Consider the following 21,403-nt stretch of genomic DNA (forward strand, 5'->3'; position numbering starts at 1 on the left):
ACTCATGTTTTATAATGGTCTAGTCGAAATCCCAATGAGAATTTAGATCATAACTTACCTCACTGTTTGCTCTTGCCTGAAATCACCCACATTCCTTGAATAGTGCTCTGCAACAACAATCAGCCGTTCTATGCAGCAAGACAAAAAGAAATTGGTGATACATATGCATCTATTTTTTCTTTCTTTGTTGTTGCTGCTTAACTTGCAGCACTAAAATTAGTTGATCATTTAGTAAATATTAAAACCATTTGTCTTTTAAAACACAGTGTTTCAGAGTTTTTCCTAGCATATTAGGATATTTCGGGAGTTCAAACCTTTGCAATAAACTAAAAATAAACAAGTCTTCTTAAGAAATCTACTGGGATTTCTCACAAAGCTTTGCAGTAAATTTTTGTAACACGCTTGCAGTAAACGCAGTACATTAAAGCCCGTTACCAGTAGAACAAAATATATCATACAACTAACAGGGTTAACAGCCATACCATGTTTCCCTCTGGAGATGTCCACATACTGACACAGTCTGGGATGAGTGACGGTCTTAAGGATCTGGAAACGCCCCAGGATTTTAATGGAGTTGGGCGTCAGAGGGAGGCCATTGCTACCACAAACATCATGAGGAAGAGCTGAGGCAAAGAAGGTGAAAGCCCCCAGCTGAGCATCTCTGATGGGCTTCATTGACCCAGTGAAAAAAGAAAAAGTCCTAGGAATAAGATACAATGTGCAGAACATATTAAAACGGGAAGTGAAATTGACACAACTTCTCAATCATGCGATGAATAATAGCGTTACCAAAACAGGCTGGACTGGAGATACAAATACTATTACAGATCTTGGCATTAAAAATGCATGCCTACAGCTGAGAATGAGCCTATCTACGAAAAAACGCGAGGATAAGTGAGGATAAGTGATCAGCTATAAGGAGTCCTACTGAAACAGATGCATTTTCCTTTCAGGAAAGAAGTCAACAAAGTGTATTACCTTAAAACAAAGTCTTCTCACACCAAACAAAAAGGCTCTATGTTCATGACGACAGATTAAACTCGAATATGATGGGAAATGTATTATTTTCCTGATTCTGCGGTGTGACGGGACAGCTGAGTGAGCGTGATCAATGACGCAATTTTTGTGCGACAAAAGGGTAAAGACCATTTTTTTAAAATAAAAACAAACGAAATGCCACACAATCTATATAATAAACATTTACGTAAATATATCTGTGAAATAAAACTACAAATATTCATTTTATTCCCTTGCTTTTTATGCTTATTTCCTGAAGTCGATGAAGTGCATGCGCTGTCTGTTGTCTCCTCCCTTTTTGTAGAAAATCACTGATGTCTAAAACATCTGAACGTGCAAGGCAAACTCTAATCTGAGGTTGAGTCCATCTCAATGGTTTAATAATCTAACTAGAGGAACAAGGCTGCCACCTGCCAGCGGCCTCAGTAAACGACTTTACACAGATGCTGCACTTTTTGCCCTGTTCGAATATTTAAGTATACAGTCTGTTTATTTAAAATAAACCTGTTAGGGGTTCTTCTTCATGTTGGTTTTAAAAATCCTTGCTTTCTCTTAGTTTGATTGCTTTTATTAATCTTAACAGTTATTTGTGTTATGACAACTGACATCTGACATCTCAGAAAATCATAAAATGAATTCATTTCAGTAGTAAAATTAAATAAATCATATTTGAATAAAAAATACATAATTTGTATTAATTACACTGAGTGGTGCAGTTTTTTTTTTGTTTTTTTTTTTAAACCAAACGTTTCTCAGAAAAACTTAGTACTTCTTTAAGAAAAAAGGATGTTTAATTCAGACATTGTGGACAGTTAAAAATCATCCACGCACTGTAGAGAAATAATCCCAATGCTTGTTTGGGGATTATTTTTTCCTTAATTACTGTGTTGTGGCATAAAGTGAAAAGTCCATGGCTTCCCCAGGGTATTAAGGGGTTCCTGTTTGCTGTAATTGCAGCCTTTTGCTCATCTACATTGTTTGAGTGTGGGCTCTCATTTTCGTTTTGACAGTACTTTCCAGATTCTTTATTGGGACTATTTGTTGGTCAATTTGTTGATCAGTTTGTTGGCCAGAGGGAACTGTCCTTTCATTCTTTTTCACTTTGTTTACTTCAGACTTTCGGTACATGTTAGAGTCCTGTCATCTGCAGAAATACTCAGATGACTTTGCAGTTGTTAGGTGTATCAGAGATGGACAAGTACTAGTGGGCCAATTTGTGTCACAGTAAGGGATCAATCATCTTAAATCTGAACAAAACAAAGATGATTATTGTAGATATAGAAAGAAATAGAGTTAGATCAAACCTTATTTCTATTAAGGGAGAAGTGGAGGTGATTAAGGAGTATACCTGTTCACATAGACAGGCTGAGCTGAAGACGTAACAATCCACTAAGAAAGGACAGAGCAGATTTTTCTTCTTGAGGAGTTTACTGAGGTTATGCCGAAAGATGCTGCACATCTTTCATAAGTGATTTTGTGTTATGCACAACTTTGCAGTTATACGTGTGAATAAATCTCTCTACAAAAAGAATTGACCTTTTGTGACTTAGTCTTCTTGTCCAGCATATCAGTGATTATTTTTTGGACAGAGGCCAAATTTGCAAACTTCCTGATGACAGAGTTTTCTTGAACATGAATATAACATAATACCTCTGTACTAAATACCAGTTTTCACAGAGAATTGTTTGTAATTGTTATATAAAGGGATATGTCCAAATCTGTGGTTCATTCTGATAAGCAGAATTAAGATACCTGTAAATCAAAAAAGACAGTAGTGAATAATCATGGTTGACTTAATATTTATGAAGGCAAAAATATAAACACACAGTATCTCAGAATGATTTCAAACACCATAAAACATTCCAGTCTAAAAGAAGGGGAGAATTAAATGTACCAATAATGCAATCAATAATGCATTGTTAAATTTACAAATGTCTCACATTAATTAGGTTATGTAGGTTATATATAAAAGCCCAACAATCAATCAGACTGAAAAAAGTCATTTATTACTGAAAACAGTGTACCTTTTCGCCACCTAATTGTGCAGAGAGGCAGCAGGGCTCCATCTAGTGGCTGAGCCTCGCAGTTTCAGTATATGACGCATTTGACGGCAGTCTCCACAGCAGTACCTTGTCTGCGTCAGTCCCAGGACAGCACAAAAGGCAGCATCTTCTGTTTCATCCCTACTGTGAACCAGTGAGCACACCTTGCAGGCAAAGGTAGGTTCGGTAATGGCTTCCTGAACGACTCCTATACAAACAACGCACATTTTATTCCGTTTTTTTCATGCTCCATTTTCAAGGCTGCTGACTTCGGGGACGTGTTAGGAGAGCATCCATAGCAAGTCTGCATCTGAATGTGGAGTGTCTGTGATGCCTGTTGTAATTTGATGCCATAAATAGTGCAAAGGGGTTTTCTAGGGCTGGTTAGGCCTGAGTGGCGCAGTTTCAATTGAGAATATTTTTTAATGGAAGTTGTGCGGGGATGATGCTTCTTCTTCTTCGCCCATCATGCTGATGTCACATTAGAATAAACATGGCAGTGTAACTGTCTGCGAAGATGCTGAGACATGCAGACCCAAACATGCCTTAACGCCCTCACCTCTGCAGTATTGCATCAGCACTGCGCTCTATGCTATCAAGTCCACACTGTTTTGAAGTCAACACTGTATTATTTTTGTTTTATTTATCTATCTATCAATAATAGCTGTGGACTGATAGCTTGCGTTGCCATCTCAAATTACGAATCATCGTGGAACATATAGACATACATAACCTGTTACTATTATTATACATTTTTTTTACATCAGAAATGTTGATAAAAACACAGAATTGATGTTTTCCGGTTCCTCAACCAGTTACGGCAAGTATGAAACTCAGAAATGCGCATGCGCCTTTTAGGAGTAGCGCTAAAGGCCTTTTGAAAAAAAAAAAAATCGCGTGCTAACTGTTAGCTTATCATCACATCGGAGAAAAGTAAGCCAACGGTAAGGTAATGTCTCCAAATAATTATTTAGTGGCATGGGTTTTAAATTTCGTGCGTTTATATTCCTAATGTAAACCTATTTAAGGTATTTTTGTGAAATATGTTCGTGTTCCACGGTGACTCGTCATATGAATTGGTGGCCGCCATTACACTTCAACTTTTTTTTTGATTCATTTAATAAGAAAAGGTTCTGGAGATTAAATTTATTTCTACAACCAGCTGTATTCCGTGTTGTTTTCTAAATTCTCCCTTGTAGTATTCCACTACATTGTGCGCTAAATGCCCATGCACAACCCATTATATCTTTCCATCATTTATATTTGCATTTTATTTAGTTTGATCCTTCCAACAAGTGGGAAACAAACTTGAGAAAGCTAAATAAGAATTAGTTACAATATTTAACAATAATACTCACACCCACTTGTACATTTTGTCACAGTAAAACCACACACTTTAATGTGTCTTATTGTATTTTTTGTGGCAAATTGACCACCTCGAAGCAGTAATTGTTAAAAGAAAATAAAGTGATACATGGACAAAAAAGGGTACAGTGGCAGGGAGAGCCTTAACCATAAAAGCAACCAAGGGGGCCATTGTTGTGCACACTACAAATCTGGCTTTTATTTGAAAGTAGCCCAAAGAAAAATGTTGTTGAAAACTACAATAAGTCATTTTTACAGTTGGGTAGAAGCAACATACAGTAAAAGACACAGCAAACATGTGGAAGAAGGTGTACTGGCCAGAAAAGGCCAACATTTTCATTATTAATACTTCATCACTATGTTTGGTGTTCACACTATCATGACTATCATGAGAACATGATGATCATGTTCTCATCAAGAACATGATCACTGGACCATGTAAAACACGGTGGCAGAAGCATCATGCATTTACAAGATAAGATAAATAAGCTTTCAACTTCTACACGAGTAGAAACTTACATTTATAAATAATTGAGTGGCCCCTAACAAATCACTGATATCGCTGGAGGAAAATGTTTGGCTCTGCACCCATAAATAAAACGGACAAATGCTTTTAATAGGTATAAAATTAAAAATACCTTTGAACAACTTTAGGCAGGTATTAAATTAACTTTTTATTAAGCCTGCAAGTTTGCATTTAAGAATGTTTTTTTTTTTATTAGTCTGATGTAATATTATAATCTTAAATGTTGTGTTCTAATCACCTGTAAGTGGAAAATCATCAAAATAACAAAAAGAAAGGATTAAAAAGATCAGTCTATGCCTATCACCCTGTATAAAGTGTTTCACTTTGTAAATTGAGTTTCTAAAATAAATTAGCTTTTGAATAATATTCTAACTTATTGAACGGGTCTGCATATTATTATAATAAAATACATAAAAATTTATTGTTAGGTACCAAAATATAAGAAAGGGATGAGTTCACTTCTGCAAGGCGGTTTATGTTGAATGAAAAACAAAATACAAAAAATGATAAATATGAAATCAAATTATGTAAAGGTTACATATAGTAGAGTGATTTTGTAATTATTAATGTGACATATATATTGTCAAAAATGTATTAAAAATAAACTGCTTTGATTATTAATTTTTCTTTAAAAAATGAAAGCTGATTTTTTTAAATTTTTGCTTTGTTTTGTGGCACATTATTAAATTGTAATTAAATGTAGTTGATCATTTTCTTCAATATGCAATGTTGTAAGATAGCAGCATGTCGGCAATATTCCATTCAGTAAAGTTAAGAGTCAAATTTGATATGTAAAGGTAATTTATTTACTTTGCTTACTTTAATGGCTATGGGTGAATTTCTGTTGAGTTTTTGTTTCAGGATTTTCTTGTTTAATTAAAGTAAATGATGCACAGAATGATACAGAATGTGGCAAAGTTCAATATCTAGATCTGCATTGCAGTGTATTTAACCGTAAATTGAGGGAGGAGGCATTGGCTTGATCAGATCAATTTAATTAACTAAAGTGTGGAGTACAAATTAAAGTTCAGTTGTTTTTGATCAGCATTGTCTTACTGTTGAGATTGTATGCTTTCTGGGCTGCATGTTGTTAATTCTGACATGTTTTGTTTGTTTCTATTGTTCAGCGTCTTCTAGGCTGAGCCAGTATGGGGAAGGAGAAGCTCCACATTAACATTGTGGTTATAGGACATGTGGACTCAGGGAAGTCCACCACCACGGGCCACCTCATCTACAAGTGTGGGGGCATCGACAAAAGAACGATTGAGAAGTTTGAGAAGGAAGCTGCAGAGGTATGATTTAAATAGAATATTTTTAGGATTTTCTGCATTGTAACATTCCAGGGGCTCATTTCAGAGGAGCCCGGTTAAAGCAAATTTTTGAGTTTTCTGGTTGAAGCATCAGAAAAGTGGATTGAAGTGTTAAGGACAAAGTTTCATGTGACAATCCTTTTCTTAGATGGGAAAAGGATCCTTTAAATATGCCTGGGTTTTGGACAAACTCAAGGCAGAGCGCGAACGTGGAATCACCATTGACATCTCTCTCTGGAAGTTTGAGACAAGCAAGTATTATGTCACCATCATTGACGCTCCGGGACACAGAGACTTCATCAAGAACATGATCACTGGGACATCCCAGGTAGAAATAAAATAAATAAGTAAAAAAATAAAGTAAATTTTCAGTTCCTCCCTGAAGTTCTCATTTCTTTATCTCTTTCAGGCTGACTGTGCTGTGTTGATTGTGGCTGCGGGTGTGGGCGAGTTTGAAGCTGGCATCTCAAAGAACGGGCAGACTCGTGAGCATGCCTTACTTGCCTACACTCTGGGAGTGAAGCAGCTCATCGTAGGTGTCAACAAGATGGATTCAACTGAGCCCAACTACAGCCAGAAGCGCTATGAAGAGATTGTGAAGGAAGTCAGTACTTACATCAAGAAGATTGGGTACAATCCCGACACCGTGGCTTTTGTACCCATCTCAGGCTGGAATGGAGACAACATGTTGGAGCCCAGTCCTAATGTGAGTTTGACGGGAGGTCTTCTGGAAAAACACTTACTATAAGCTATGATTATTCTACCTTTTTTCAGTTGTACTGTCATGGGTGTTTAACATGCTGAAAAAGGCTTGAAGAATCAGAGACGCAGATCTTTTGAATGTTTTCCATCTTCTTGCAAAGCACGGGTGTCAAGCTCCTACAACTTTTAGACGTGTCTCTGCTTCAACACACCCGAGTCACATGATAAAATCATAAACAGGACTTTAGAGAACCTGACTGCATATTGATGAGGTAATTCAGCCATTTGATTCAGATGTGTTGGACCAGGGACACATGTAAAAGTTGAAGGAAACTCGGCACCAAAAGCTATTGTTTTCTTCCCAGCTTTGACATGAAAGTAACAATGATCTCTTACAGATGGCCTGGTTCAAAGGCTGGAAGATCAATCGTAAAGATGGCAGTGCCTCAGGCACCACTCTGCTGGAGGCTCTTGATGCCATCCAGCCTCCAACCCGACCCACTGACAAGCCTCTTCGTCTGCCCCTGCAGGACGTTTACAAAATTGGAGGTGAGTTGATCTTGCAGTTTCGTGATTTAGATTTTTAAGAACATATTTGTAAAATATAAAGGCCTCATTTATCAAGTGGTTTAGGAAAGGAGGGCAGAAACAAATTAGGTTTTGAATAAGTTCCCATGGGCCCTGACTGTTCCACATGTTTAAGAATAGCTTTTCAGCTTACATTTAGACACCAGGTTCACATAACGTCTGGTTGCTTCTCTGCCTCTCTATCAGGTATTGGTACTGTGCCTGTGGGTCGAGTAGAAACAGGAATCCTGAAACCTGGTATGGTGGTGACTTTTGCTCCCGTCAATGTGACCACTGAAGTCAAGTCAGTGGAGATGCACCATGAGGCCCTGAGTGAGGCGCTACCTGGAGACAATGTGGGCTTTAATGTCAAGAACGTCTCTGTGAAGGATATTCGCCGAGGTAATGTGGCTGGAGACAGCAGGAACGACCCACCACAAGAGGCAGCTGGCTTCACCTCCCAGGTCTGTTCCCTAGTAATGACTGTGATTATTATTGTTACCCAGAAACTGGAAAACTGGGTGTCCAAAACTGAGAACTGGGTGTCCCATCTTTTAGTTCAACTTGAAGGAATACTCCAGAAACAAATGTAGTTAAATGGTAAATATCCATCGATTTGAACAAGCCCGCTCTTTTAGTAACTTATTAGTTGGAGACAAAATCTTTCATTTTTAAAGTAAATTGAAAGTTGAGAAAATTTGTAAAAGGGCTTCAAAAAAGGACAGCCAAGACTTGACTAATATAGGCTACTGTTTTTTTTTAAATTAATTCTATTTTATTTGTTGCCAAGCTCTTGTTTTTGTTTGCTGCTATTTTTCCAAATTCAGTATTTTACAAAGCTATTACATTTTTCATAGGTGATTATCCTGAACCACCCTGGTCAAATCAGTGCTGGCTATGCCCCTGTGCTTGACTGCCACACTGCACATATCGCTTGCAAGTTTGCAGAGCTGAAGGAAAAGATAGACCGCCGCTCTGGAAAGAAGCTGGAGGATAACCCGAAGTTTCTCAAATCTGGAGATGCTGCTATTGTGGATATGATCCCAGGCAAGCCTATGTGTGTGGAGAGCTTCTCTGAGTACCCACCGCTCGGTGAGTGTCCCAGCCTGCAATATAATGTCTGTCTAGTGCTACAGTACAGTGCCTAGGAAAAGTATTCATACCCTGTGAAGTGCTCTACTACTCATTATGTTGCAATTACAAACCTAACAAGCTTGATAAATATGTCAGGCAGGTCAGGGACAGGGTTGTGGAAAGGTCTGAAGCAGTCTCACGATATAGAATAGCATTCTTGGCTTTGAATTTTCTCTTGAAAATGTTGCAAATGGCACACAATTGCAGGACATGGATGACCTAATAAATATACAGGTTAACATTGATCAAGAGCAATATGAAAGCAAAATATGAAAACATCCAAGATGCATGAATACTTTTACAAGGGATTGTACCTCGTATAGTAAAAATACTTGCCTGCAGGAAAAAATTAATCAAAAATCTTAGTTTTTTACCTTTCTGAGAATAGATAAAGTTTATATCAGAGACTTTTTTATTCCTCAGGCCGTTTTGCTGTCCGAGACATGCGTCAAACGGTGGCGGTGGGAGTGATAAAAGCCGTGGAAAAGAAAGCCCCTACAAGCGGTAAAATCACCAAATCTGCACAGAAGGCACAGAAGGCCAAATGAACGTTGTGCTGGGCTGCTGCCCCAAACGTTCAGAGAGGCAGAAGACCCGCAGACATCTTGCTCCATTTGCACACCATAGTAAACGTCTGGTCCATTATCACAATGCATCGCAAAAGCAGACGAAGGAAAAAATAATTGTTTCAGTTAGAGATTAACACGTTAGCTAACTGTTATACGTACATTTGATTGTATCTTGTTTCGTGCTTGAACATCACTATGGGTTTGCATTGCAGTTCAAAGATGCGCTGTTGTTAAATTTATCCTGCTAGTTTATCTAGAGATGCTCTGTAGTAACACAGTAAAGATGTTCTTCTCTGTGATCTCTGTACAAGTAATGTTCCTTGTTCAAGCTTTAAAACTGTTAAACTCAGCAGCTAGAAATATACAGGTTGTTTGCATGTTTGCTTATAGCACCTCAGAGAAACCAGCTTTAGAAACTAAAATAGTTCAGCTAAACATCCTGCCTGATACAAGCTCCCTTAAAGTAGCTCTGATCCACGTTACTGTAAAGTGTGTGCACCTTAAATGCTGGTACTTGTGAGAATATGTTCGTAAAAGTAAAATATATTTAAAAACTTCATTTGTTTCCGGTGTTTTTGTTAACTCCGTAAAGCCTGACATATCAAATAATTGTTTGAAAAATCTTATTAGTAAAAAATAGAATAATTTAACTGATTTTATTGAAACATCACATAATTTCTTCTGTTTTTTTGTATTACTATTAAGTTTAGGTATTAGGTTTTGCATATACAGTTAAAACCTGATGTTTACATAGACTCCATTAACAGACTCAATCTATTCTTTCTCCCTGTTAGACATTAAATTAGAATAAACCTTTAGAGTAGGATAACTATTTTTTCCCATTTGCATATTGATAAAAAATGAGCTATTCCTCCTTTTGTTTTCAGTTTTTTTTACTATCCCCAACTTTAGACGTTTATGTGTATTTCTCTTAAACTGCAGATCAAGTTTCATCAGACCAATACATATTTCCAAAAATTAAGCTATTTGTTTCTCAGTCCATGTTCAAACTATAATCTAGCTTTTGCAGTACAGTCATCTTCCTTCCTGGGTAGCCTTTCAAATTATTTTGGTAATCTGAACTAACCTAATTAAATAAAGGTTTAGCTTGATTTAATCCGTTAAAAACATTACATGCTGCATCTTTTCATGCAATGTATGTAAATTTCATGTATGTAATGCAGAGGAAGACATATTTTGCATGCATGGCACATTTAACTTATTTTTCATTCATATTCATCTTTATAATTTTTAAAGCTATTTTACAAGTTTTTATATATGCAGTTTGAATTTTTCTTGAGACTGAAATATATTTAAGGATTGATTTACTTGATTGGTTTTGGAGGGAAGTGACAATGTTGTTAAAGCCACGTCGATCTGCAAAATATTGAAATCAAAAACGATATGTTTGGACTTGTAGGGTTAAGTCTGAGGTCAAACCGCTATGTGTTTGGTGCAATGAAAAACAAAACAAGGCTTCTTGAAGAATTTCTTTTATTCTTGATTGAGAATAAGAGTTCAGTTGCATTGTTATTACATTACAGGCTTCCTTAAACTAACCAAAGTTATTTCTAATGTGTAAATATGTGGACATAATTTAAATAAATAAAAAATAAGACAAAACCTTAACATGGCAATTGCCCATTTTATGCCCACTTGCAAAATTATTTTTTTTAAAAAAGAACTATGCCACAAATAGATGACCTGAAATGTGCAGCGACTTTTTGTCACAAATCAGATGCACCTTCCGGAAAACTAAAACACGAATGTATCACAAAAGCAAGGCACCGGAATACAGGATTTTATGAATATTTTGTAGACCTAAAAAAAAAGTTTGGATGCTCTTGATCCAGTTGTTTTAAAACCAAAATACTTAAGATTCTAAGAAACTTGTCATCTTTTCAGTTAAAGATCCATTTGAACATGAAAGCCTCATGCAAAATACATTTAAAAGTCAATGGGAAAATAATTGTTTTTTAATGAGAGCAAACTTATGCACAAACAGTAAAAAAAATGATTATGCTGTTAACTAAAGGTAGAATGTGCTGTGCAAAGAAGCATACCTCACATTTCAATTTCATACATACTGTATGTTACACTTCACTTTGAAAACATACTTTTAAAGCTGCATCATAATTAAGTAGTGTAACATTTTTTGGAATAGTTACATATTTTTACAGTTAAGCTGACATTCTACAGCCATTCTTGCAGGTCTTTTTTTATTTTTTGTATTTTCTAAAATCATAGTTACTTAGTAAAACTAGGAACTGTTGAAAGCAAAATGGAAAAAACAAGAGAGCCCAATAACTATAGTAGGTTTGTGGAAAGCTGCAGTTTCTTGATGCCTGTTCCCTGTTTCCAAAACTTTAAAGGATAAATCTGAATCAGGGACAAGCCAATCAGTCACACAGATATCAAAACTGGATGTTTTTCTTTAGCTGACATTGTTTACTGAACTGCTCCCTTAATCTAGTAACTTGCAGCATATTTTTATGCATTATATTCCACAGCAAAAAAACAAAACAAAACAGGAATCTATCAAACTTAGAAAGACCAAATTAGAACTTAAACTGAAACAATAAATATTTTAGTTTATTTCTAACAATATAGTTTATCAAATTAACATTTGATTCTTGCCAAATTGCAAATGTGAGAAACATTCCACATTTATTTTTCTTCTGTCATATTGGTGAGCTTTTCTTTACTATGCTTAAAAAGTAGAAAAATATAATGTGTGTTTTAAATTAGAAACAACATTTAAGTAATTATTACTGCTTTGGTTTTTCTATAAGATCGTGCAGCTGCATTTCTAATTTTTTTTTTTACAAAGAGTTGATCATTTTTGTTCAATGGTAGCACATGTAATGACACATTTTTGCCTTTCAAGTTTTTGCTTAAATCCATATTACAGCTAAGAGGATAAGTATAATCAGATATAAGCAACGCTCTGTTAAACTGACAGACTAAAAAGGTATGGTCCTTTCTACTCTCATACACACACACACACACACATTTTAAAATTTTACTTACTTAAAAATGATACAGGATTGTATTTTTTATTCCTGGTTTGAATCTACAAAATATACCAAGGTGATCATGAACTAATCAGGCTTTGGATGCTTTAGTAAAAACATTTAAAAATAGTAAGGCTTTGTCACTGCATCTTGTTCTACTCCATACAACAGAAAGGGAAAAATAGTGGTAAGTTGTATTTTCACTGCTCAGCAGTTCAAGAAACCTCAAGTTAATATCAATAAGATACACATTCGGATCTCAAGTCCAGTTCAAGAAGCCAAAAATAATCTCCATCAAGAGTTAGTTTAAAGCAGATGGCAAAAAAGGGTATTTGTGTCTGAAATAAAAAGGTCATATATTTTCTAACAGAAGTTGTGAGCCAGAAAATGACATTCAACAAATGTTTCACTCCATTGCTCAACCATCCTTACTGTGTAACATTTATCTGGTCATAAAAGCAGCTGCTCCTTTTCCCTGTCCACATAGGTGTAGTTTTAACAAAGGTTGCAGTTCTACAAAACAAAACAAAAAAAGTGAAACTGTTATCTGAAAGATGTTTTTTTAATTAAATACGGATGCATTTGATGCCTAAAATCATACTTTCAGAATATTTTCACAGCAGCTTTAGGAAATAATGACATCATGAGGAGCTGCACAGAGATGAAGTAAAATGGACAAGGCATAATTACTTCAAGTGTCCTAGATGCCCCCACTCATTTGAAAAAGCATGTTTGAAGGATGGAGCTTAGACATTGACAGACGTTAACAATTATTGTGGCAGTATAGCATGAAGTTAGATTGTGTGTTCTTCTGTTACGGAGATTGGCTGTGTAGTTCTGATCCTATGTTTTGCATGAAATAATCTGACAGAGAATTAATTCATGACGGGTTTTTAGAAAAAACAGCTAATCAATGCCTAATAAAAAATCAGGTCTTACATTTTGATGTAAGAAGGTCTGCTTACTACTATTCAGTTTTGCTCTGGAGATACTGAAGTAGTTGCTCATTACAAATTGCAGTGAACACATACAAAGGTATAGTCCCACTCATTATTTTGCAGGGTACTTTGTGATGTAAAAACATTAGACCATGAAGAATCTTTTCAAAAATGAGTCAAAATGTATTTTCACTTATATCCCAACTAATTCCACTGAAAAATAAATATGTCAGAGGAGAAATATAAAAAATACTTAGTTGATTTTGATCCATGCCATACTTGAGAAAACAATAACGCAGGCCTGCTCTTAGTTGAAAAAGTCTTCAAATGTGAAATGTCAGGCTGTGAGAACATTTCTTGTCTACAACCCTCTTCAGATGATCCTACAAATATTCTGTTTGAGTTCAGGACTTCTGCTATGCTATTCCAAAAGGTTTCTTTCAAGAATAGCCATTCATTTGTTGATTTGGATGTAAAGTAGTTTGATTGTGATGCTGAAAAATGACATCCCTCTATATCTTAGGTTTTCCTGCAGACACGTGAAGATTTTGGACAATCATTTTTAGTTTTTTGACCATAGCCTGTTTTTCCAAAGTGAAACTGAATCGAAGGGACTTTTTACATTGTTAAAGTTTAGAGGGTGTGTACAAATTTGCACCAGGAAATGTCTTTCACTCAAAAGCAGAAATGTTGATTTTTTTCAGCTGCACTGTTGAAATTTTCAGAAAGGATTTTTTATGGTCTTTTTTATGATCTTTATCATCACAAAAAGCTAGCATTTTATCATATTTGTGCACACTTATTAACTGGATTGTTCAATGAACATTATGCAAAAAGAGGCCTAAAATGTGTGGATTTTGTGAAATATGTATTTTCTGTATTCCAAATGAACATAGGTTACATCAATTACTTGCAGAGATCTGGCTTCCTAAAGTGGATATGAATTTATAAAAACAAAATGCCCACGTTTCTCAGCTGTCATAGACGACAACAAGCTTTTTAATTCCCAATAAACTATTAAGGTGGTGGGTGGCCATGCTTGTAGGTGTAGTTTCTTATCTGTGCTTTACTGAAAACATGCAGTTCATGCTACATAGCACATCGACCCATCCATTACTTAATTTAATTCAAAAATCGTTTTCTCCGTTTTTTGGCATTCATCTTTTATCTCAGATCCATCAAACACACATTAAACACAGAGTAACTCATGCCAACATGATTAGCCTGTACGAAAAAAACGGAATCTTATCAAGAGAACCAAGATAAAAATAAACAAAAGAAGACAAGACCCCATGTAAAATTCCCACCCACCCATCAATCTCGCCTCCAAAAAAAGATAAAAACTGTCTGAGGTGAGATTTGTGTTTGTTCCAAATGTTTAGTGGGTCTATTTTAGCCGTACATGTGGCATGTTCAGCAGTTCGACGTTGCCAGTGGAGGCTGACGATGATGGACCACCAGCCAGGCTCCGATTAGAGTCCTGGGTCCCTACCCCCGCTCTATCTGCTGTCCTCAGGTGCTCAGAAGAAAATGAGTGAGCCTCAGATGTCCCCTGTGACAAAAAGTCAAACCCTTGCCCCTCCATGTCCCTGTCACTGATAAAGAGGTCCTCCTCACCCCAACATCCTCTTCTTGTACCACCACTCTCTACGGCAAGGTCTTGGCAACAACTGTTGAAGCCTGTTGGAGAGTCACTGCTTGTACTTGGGCTTGGAGATGAAAGACTGTGGCTTTGGTGTGCGTCATGAACAGCACCTACCTGAACCAGGTCCTGCACTGACATGGATTTGCCCATTCCCTGGTCCATATGGATGGGCCTCGAGCAACAACCTGGTGCTGGTGGCATAAGTGGCTCCAGCTCGAGACTCATATGCCTCCTCCAGGAGCCTTCTTCTTTTGCGTTAAGCCTGCCAGTACCATTAGTGTTCCCTTGTAACTGCTGCCCTAATGTGCTCAATCCAAGCTCAAGTCCAAGGACCTTCCCAACATTACTGTCTTCTGTGTGGCTATGTAGACCTCTGCAGAAGCTCTTAATTTCAGGAGAAGTCTCTCTAGAGGTTGGTTGGATCAGTTTGCCTGGGCTAACAGTTTGTCTGGAAGGGGGCGGCGGAAGCCTTGCCAAAAGAGGAAAGCCTTCATCTCCTACTCCTCGGCCCCCAGAACTGCTAGTACTGTTCGGGGTGAGGACAGTAGGGGAGCTCCCCACAGCCTCGTCAGTGCCACTTTCAGGTGATGTGGCCTGACCCTGCTTATGATGTTGTAGATGAGGATGATAATGAGGCAGTGGCGAGGGGCTAAAAGGGGAAGATGCGAGACCCGAGGGAGGTGTGGACGATGAGGCATGGAGATTAAGGTTGAGTTCGTTCTGAGGTGCTAGAATGAGGTGAAGCCCTCCCTGGGAGAGCTGGGAGTTGGTTGATGAGCGTGTGGCGTAGCCGCTCGGGGGAAGCGCTCCACCGCAGCTGACCTGAGTGGAGCTGGAGAGGTCCTTACTAAAGACTGAAGAGTTGTAGTCAGAGGTCTGCTCCAGCTCAAACAGGGGTAGCGAAGAGAGAGTGAGAGCCGAAGAGGAGCCTTTACGCAAAACCTGACGATAAATGTCCAACAGAGAGTCCAACTTTGACTCAATTGACTGAACCTGTGTAGAAAAAGAAACGGTGACAGCATTGAAGGTTAAAAAATTCACTTTTGAACCAGATAACTAAACTAAATGAACTTCCTGTTTTTACAGAGATGCACTGCTATTAACATCTCACTGGAGTTCACTGTAAGACAATATGTTGATCATCAAAGCTTCACACACCTGTCTCTCCACCTTACAGACACGACCCAGCATGCTCATGTCCTCCAACATATCTCCATCAGACAGCAACTTCTCTCGTATCTTCTTATCCAGAGGGACCTGACCCTTCCCGAGGATTTGGTCCACCCTGGATGAACACAGGACACACACAAAAACAAGCAAACAAAAAGATTTGTCAGGAAGAAAAATTATCAGGAAAATAAAATGCAACCCAAAGCCCAGAAGAAAGAAATGTTGGGAAAAGAGAATAACAGAGGATATTAGGAACAGTAGAAAACTCCAGAAAGGAGTTGAGACAATAATAATGCAATGTTCATTTAGTTAGTAGTCCTCTCCATATATTTACTTTTAGTTAAATTTTCCCCTTTTTTGTCAGAAGATGAAACTTTTGAAAATAAAAATGTAAATATGATGGTGATGCCAAAACTTCCATTCAAGTATTGACAGAATGCTGTTCTGTTTCACTTTTCATCTAACAAGTAACATGATTTTAATTCCATTACAATTATAGAAACTGTACCTAATAAAACGAAAGAAGCTTGAGAAAACCAAAGAAATCCAAAGGATCCCAATATTTAGACGGAAGAGATGCGGTTTTCCTCCACCAGTTGTTGTGAGGTACATGTTTTCTGATTTACATCAGTGTGTGTAGTTTGTAAGATCACATCACATAGATACATTTTATTGACATGGTTCAATTAGGTATTGTTTAAATTGATGCAAAACATTACCACACGCCAACTAAAGGCATAGGTGGAATTACATCGTTAGTGTTTGTTCAGTGGATCAGAGAACAGAGAAAAGAACAGATCTGCTTGCCCCTACCAACTCAGTCAATTCAAAGCCACTATTAAAGTCTTATGTCAAACTGGGATAGTAAAGTAGCAAACATATTGCATGAGAAGATTTTTGCTTTAATTGAACACCTTTTACGTGAAGGTTAGTCTGTCAATGTCTCAAAAGACCATCACTCACAACATTAAAAAAGGTAAATGAAAATTCTGGAATTACATTTAATGCATAATACTTAAAACTGGAAATGCACCGATCATGTCTTTCCAGGTCAATATAAGTCCAAGCACAAAAACTGTGAACCAGTCAATTTTTCTAGGAAATTCATTTAAAGGAAGAAAATGCTGAACATTGTTAGTTTTGAAGTAATTAAGAAATAGGGGGATTTTTTTCCCAATATCTGAGCTGGCAACTACAGATCAGACTGCAGATCTGTGGCTGATTAATTAATTAATTTCTGCTTATGATTGGCTGATAAAAGACTTTAATTTGTTTGCATGATTTGACTGAGCGTCATATGAGGTAAACCCATGTGAGATGGAAAATAATGAAGGACTTTGGGGTACTTCTGACCCCCTGATGGAGTTTTTCCTCCCCTGGCTGCAAAACACAGACAAAGACGGGGAGGAAAAGGTCTTAGCTGGGATGCTCAGGGTCTGTGGGCCAATTATCATGTCCAGCCTGTGAGGAAAGCAAACATATACACACACAGAGGTACATGTGTGCATAAAGAAAATAGATCATATCATTATCTTTATGCATGGTCACAATATGTTTTCTCATAAATACACACACAAACACATTCATCAGCTCAGAGGAGTCAGGAATGACACCTGGCAGCTTGCAGCAGTGTGCAGCCAGTTATTCTTCCTACCTGGTCTGCAGACTCTTAATGCGGCACAGCATGTCCAAGTGACCGGCAGAGTACTGTTCAATCACATCTTTGACATCATATGGTCGCAGAGTCTCCTTAAACTTCTTCTTCGCTACATGAAACTTCATGATCCTGCAGGAAAAGCAGAAAAAAATTTCAAATTTCAGTCAAAAGAGGGCGCTCTGACCCAATTAGAAAGGAGAATCTGCTGCTACACCTCAAGGCTATAAAAAAAAAAGATCTTTCCCTTTAAATGAGACATGTTAAATCCAGTCCATTACTTTGCCTACTGAGCACCTGAATATTTCCTCTAAATTTTCTAAAAGCATCGTGTGTAGTTGTAGCTGTGTATTTTAGCTGTGTGCATGTCACACAATTTCTGTGAAAGGGTTTATTTACCTGTGGCAAGGGCTCAGGGCTGAACTCAGAATAAATATAAGTCTACAGAAAAGAAAAGCCAGCAGGCAACAGAATGCAATAAAACCAAACCTAGAAGAGATATCCTAGGTTTGGTGCTCTCTCCTCATCCAGGGAAAGGAAGGTATACAAAGATGAGCATTAAGTAGATACAAAAGAATTGAAAAAAATTACATTTTAGGAAATGTAATTTTAAGAAAATGTAGAATGTGGACAGAACCGTTCAGCAAGGTGACTTGTGTGCACATGGTAACAGTGGGTATTACTGCAGTCTGAAAGCAACAAGATTAAAGGTTCATACATTGACTGACTCCTCCCCAAAGACAACTGAAGACAACAATTGCCCCCAAATGGATAAGAAAAAAATTAGCAAAAATTCTGTCAACTTCTGAGTTTGCTGTACTTTGTTTCTAAGCAGTTAAGAGTTTTTTGTAATATTTTAAAGTGATCTTGATTTATTAGAGAAGCAGCCAAGAGGCCCATGGGAACTCTGAAGGAATTGCACAGGTTTACAGCAACAGGATAACTAATAGCCCTGCACTTCATAAATTTGGTCATTTTAAATAATGTCATTGCTGAAATAATGTCCTGTTTGCAGTTTGTCACAAAACCATTCAGGGGACACAGTAAACATGTGGAAGAAGATGCTCTGGTTCAATGAGATAAAAATTTGTTGGCCTGCATGCAAAACACTTTATGTGGAAGAAAACTGACATTGTATATGACCCAGAACAAACCCACCCACAGTGTTTGTGGTAGTATCATGCTGTAGGTAGATCTATATTCTGTAGAAGTTGGTCAGAGTTGATGGAAAAATGGATAGGAAAAAAGACAGGGCATGCCAGTAAAAATGTAAATGTTAGAGGCTTCAAAAGCCTAGGTTCACTTTCCAGCAAGACAACAACCCTAAACATACAGCCAGAACTATATCAGAGCTACATGGTTACATCAAAGCATAGTTTAGCCAAAACCTATTTAATACTAAAAGCACTGCTTTTGTGAATCTGTCACAAGACTTGAATATAGTTGCAGATGATCTCTCTGACTGAGTTTAAACTCAATCATAGAAGAATGGAAGAAACTTTAGATTTGACAAGATGATAGAGACATCCACAAAAAAAGACAATTCTGTGTGTCTTTAATTGCAGTCAAGGTGGTTCTACAAACTTCTAAAAGCTATTTGTAAAAGAAAAAAAAAACAATATATAATTTTCGAGTTACCTTAAATCCCATTGAAACATTGCAATGTTGTAAAATACATTTATGAAACTTTAGTAATTTCAAATACATTTGCTAGGCACTGTTGTGTCTTTACTAATCATGCACAAGTTTGCATTGTTTGAGACTGTAATAACTATACTTCCTGCATATAAACTATGCCATGGAGGCTATACAGCCCAAAAAAAGAAAACTAAAAAAAGAATGACTTCCGGTCATTTTAGTCCTTTGAGTGCAGACAATCAGGGGAGCTGCTAGAGCGCAGTGTGCTGCAATCAGGCTTTGTTTGCATTTAGAAAAAGGGGAAAGCATTAGCTGGATGGAAAAAGAAACTTAATCTCCTTTGACAAACCTGACAGCTCGGATGACGGTCTTGACGGAGGGCAGCAAGTCTTCCACAGAGATCTCACAGTGGCAGCCCTTATCATCAAAGGCATCGTCCCCTGTAACAGCGGAGTCTGCTGCTTATGAAACAGGCAGACGAGAAGGACTGTTCATTTATTTGTACAATGAGCAAGAAACCTATGAACACAACAGCAGAATTTAGTGAGCAGCTATGATGCACTACTTGTGCAGCTGAACCTGAAGTTGCCTCATCAAGCCTCTAATTATGATTTGTATATAGGTTCTGGGTCCAGGAACAAAGTATTTTGGTGCCTCTTTATGGGTCTCATAATCATGACAAGAGGATTTAAAGTGATTGGAGAGGGGAAGAGGGAAGAACCACAGTTCCAGAAGCAGCTTCTGGAACTGCGGACTAGTTGTAAAGAAAAAGGCCTCTGTGTGCCTTTAAGATTTATCGCCAACAGCAGATCTGTTCATGGGCCTTCTGAGTTACGACATCCTGGTGAAGTAAGCAAGGGGTCATGAGCTTGACTGCAGACTCAAATATAAGGACTGTAGTAGTACAGAGCCTGTGTGGGAACTCAAACAACTTATAGTACAGCACATAAATATTGGTTTCGTCTATAATTAGGTCGCAGCTAAAAGAAAATATTTAATATCTTGACACTGAGAACGGCCTAATCAGCGTGATTTTGACTAACCTGGAATTTGTTTCCATTTAGCCAGCTGTATGGCTCAAACAGCCTAGATAGTCATTGAAACAACACCCCATCTATCCAACAAACAACAACTGGTGAAAGGGTGAGAGAGAGACAGCCGTTTTTCCTCTCCTCAGCTGTCTGTCTTAGTTTGGTACCGCAGTTGTGTTGGATAGGGTGGGGAAACAGATGAAATCAACACTTGGAGTGACATATTCTCTTACTGCATGCTTATAATTTAAAGGAAAAAAACCCCAAACAAGACAAAGCTTTTAGATTTAAATGAATTTTAAACATTTTTAGGATTAAAAACTAAATCCATTACTGGATTTCTGCCATCTGTAATGACAGCTTAAAAAGTCTGACACCTGATTATGTAAAAGGGTATCACAGCACTGCCACGTTTTTAATGTATGTTTATTTACACTTTTCTAATAAACAGCTGGTCTGACGTCAATGACCTTCCAACTGAAGTCCATATTGCAAAGTAGAACGTGTTGAGTGTAACCAGGCAGAAACATTTGGCAATGAAAAAAAATCATTAAAAGTGAAAGCAGGTGATTAGATATGAAGTTTCTATCAACTACACCTAATTGTAGTTGATAGACTTCACCATGGGGAGCAAATCAAATAAACTTAATTCTTAATTTTTGCAGAGGAAAACAGAACGTAATTCTTAACTGACTAACTCTTAGTTAAATCCAAGATTAGCACAATTAAACAAAACCAGGAAAGGTGACAGCAGTGTAATTATAAGGCACCTTTGGTATCAATTACTACATAGACAAAAATCTTCAAATAAATAACAAAAACCTATCTTGTCTTGGCACCACTCTATTACTTCATTCTCTTGGGTAGCTATTGCCACAAATATATGGTCCAAGCTTCTTTTTCTTTATTTAATCTCAAGTTGTTAAAGGATATTACTTCTGCAGATAAGATATTAACTATTCATAAATTCTCCTGAATAATCTACTTTAAAACAAAAACTAAAGAAATTTCTGCTGTTTTGTCTTTTTGGCTAAAATTAATATTTTAGATAATGGAATAAATTTTAATGTGATATAAAGAA

The 21,403-nt window shown here is 37.2% G+C and overlaps 3 protein-coding genes across 10 annotated transcripts in view; 1 reads left to right on the forward strand and 2 right to left on the reverse strand.

Annotated features, from left to right (window-relative positions):
* Positions 1 to 1,118, reverse strand: part of tbck (TBC1 domain containing kinase) — a 34,016-nt gene extending 32,898 nt beyond the window's left edge. Inside the window, exons 1-3 of one of the 3 annotated variants that reach the window (XM_028018804.1) lie at positions 979 to 1,118; positions 483 to 700; positions 59 to 128 (exon numbers count right to left, since the gene is read on the reverse strand). In XM_028018804.1, coding sequence (XP_027874605.1) covers positions 59 to 128; positions 483 to 675 — 263 coding nt within the window. In that variant the 5' untranslated portion in view covers positions 676 to 700; positions 979 to 1,118. Of the gene's footprint in view, positions 1 to 58; positions 129 to 482; positions 701 to 789; positions 944 to 978 lie in introns of those variants that run through there. The other 2 variants (XM_028018805.1, XM_028018806.1) reach the window with 2 other exon arrangements.
* Positions 1,119 to 3,080: 1,962 nt separating this feature from the next.
* Positions 3,081 to 9,791, forward strand: LOC114145395 (elongation factor 1-alpha 1). 2 transcript variants are annotated; one of them, XM_028018933.1, is made up of 8 exons: positions 3,081 to 3,236; positions 6,078 to 6,242; positions 6,409 to 6,588; positions 6,670 to 6,966; positions 7,361 to 7,511; positions 7,737 to 7,993; positions 8,387 to 8,621; positions 9,087 to 9,791. In XM_028018933.1, exons 2-8 carry the CDS (start codon positions 6,099 to 6,101, stop codon positions 9,209 to 9,211), a joined length of 1,389 nt encoding a protein of 462 aa, XP_027874734.1. In that variant the 5' UTR covers positions 3,081 to 3,236; positions 6,078 to 6,098; the 3' UTR covers positions 9,212 to 9,791. The 2 variants fall into 2 exon arrangements, with proteins under 2 accessions (XP_027874734.1, XP_027874735.1); XM_028018934.1 differs by having other exon boundaries at positions 3,104 to 3,236; positions 6,088 to 6,242.
* Positions 9,792 to 10,709: 918 nt separating this feature from the next.
* The window catches only part of LOC114145254 (potassium voltage-gated channel subfamily KQT member 5-like), a 102,437-nt gene continuing 91,743 nt past the window's right edge, over positions 10,710 to 21,403 (reverse strand). For 2 of the 5 annotated variants that reach the window (XM_028018731.1, XM_028018734.1), the window contains 4 exons: positions 19,641 to 19,752; positions 17,654 to 17,785; positions 15,988 to 16,114; positions 10,710 to 15,822 (listed from right to left, as the gene is read on the reverse strand). In XM_028018731.1, the coding sequence (XP_027874532.1) occupies positions 14,572 to 15,822; positions 15,988 to 16,114; positions 17,654 to 17,785; positions 19,641 to 19,752 (1,622 nt within the window). In that variant the 3' untranslated portion in view covers positions 10,710 to 14,571. The other 3 variants (XM_028018733.1, XM_028018735.1, XM_028018736.1) reach the window with 2 other exon arrangements.

Source organism: Xiphophorus couchianus, chromosome 5 (assembly GCF_001444195.1).
Source record: "Xiphophorus couchianus chromosome 5, X_couchianus-1.0, whole genome shotgun sequence".
NCBI classification, from domain to species: domain Eukaryota; kingdom Metazoa; phylum Chordata; class Actinopteri; order Cyprinodontiformes; family Poeciliidae; genus Xiphophorus; species Xiphophorus couchianus.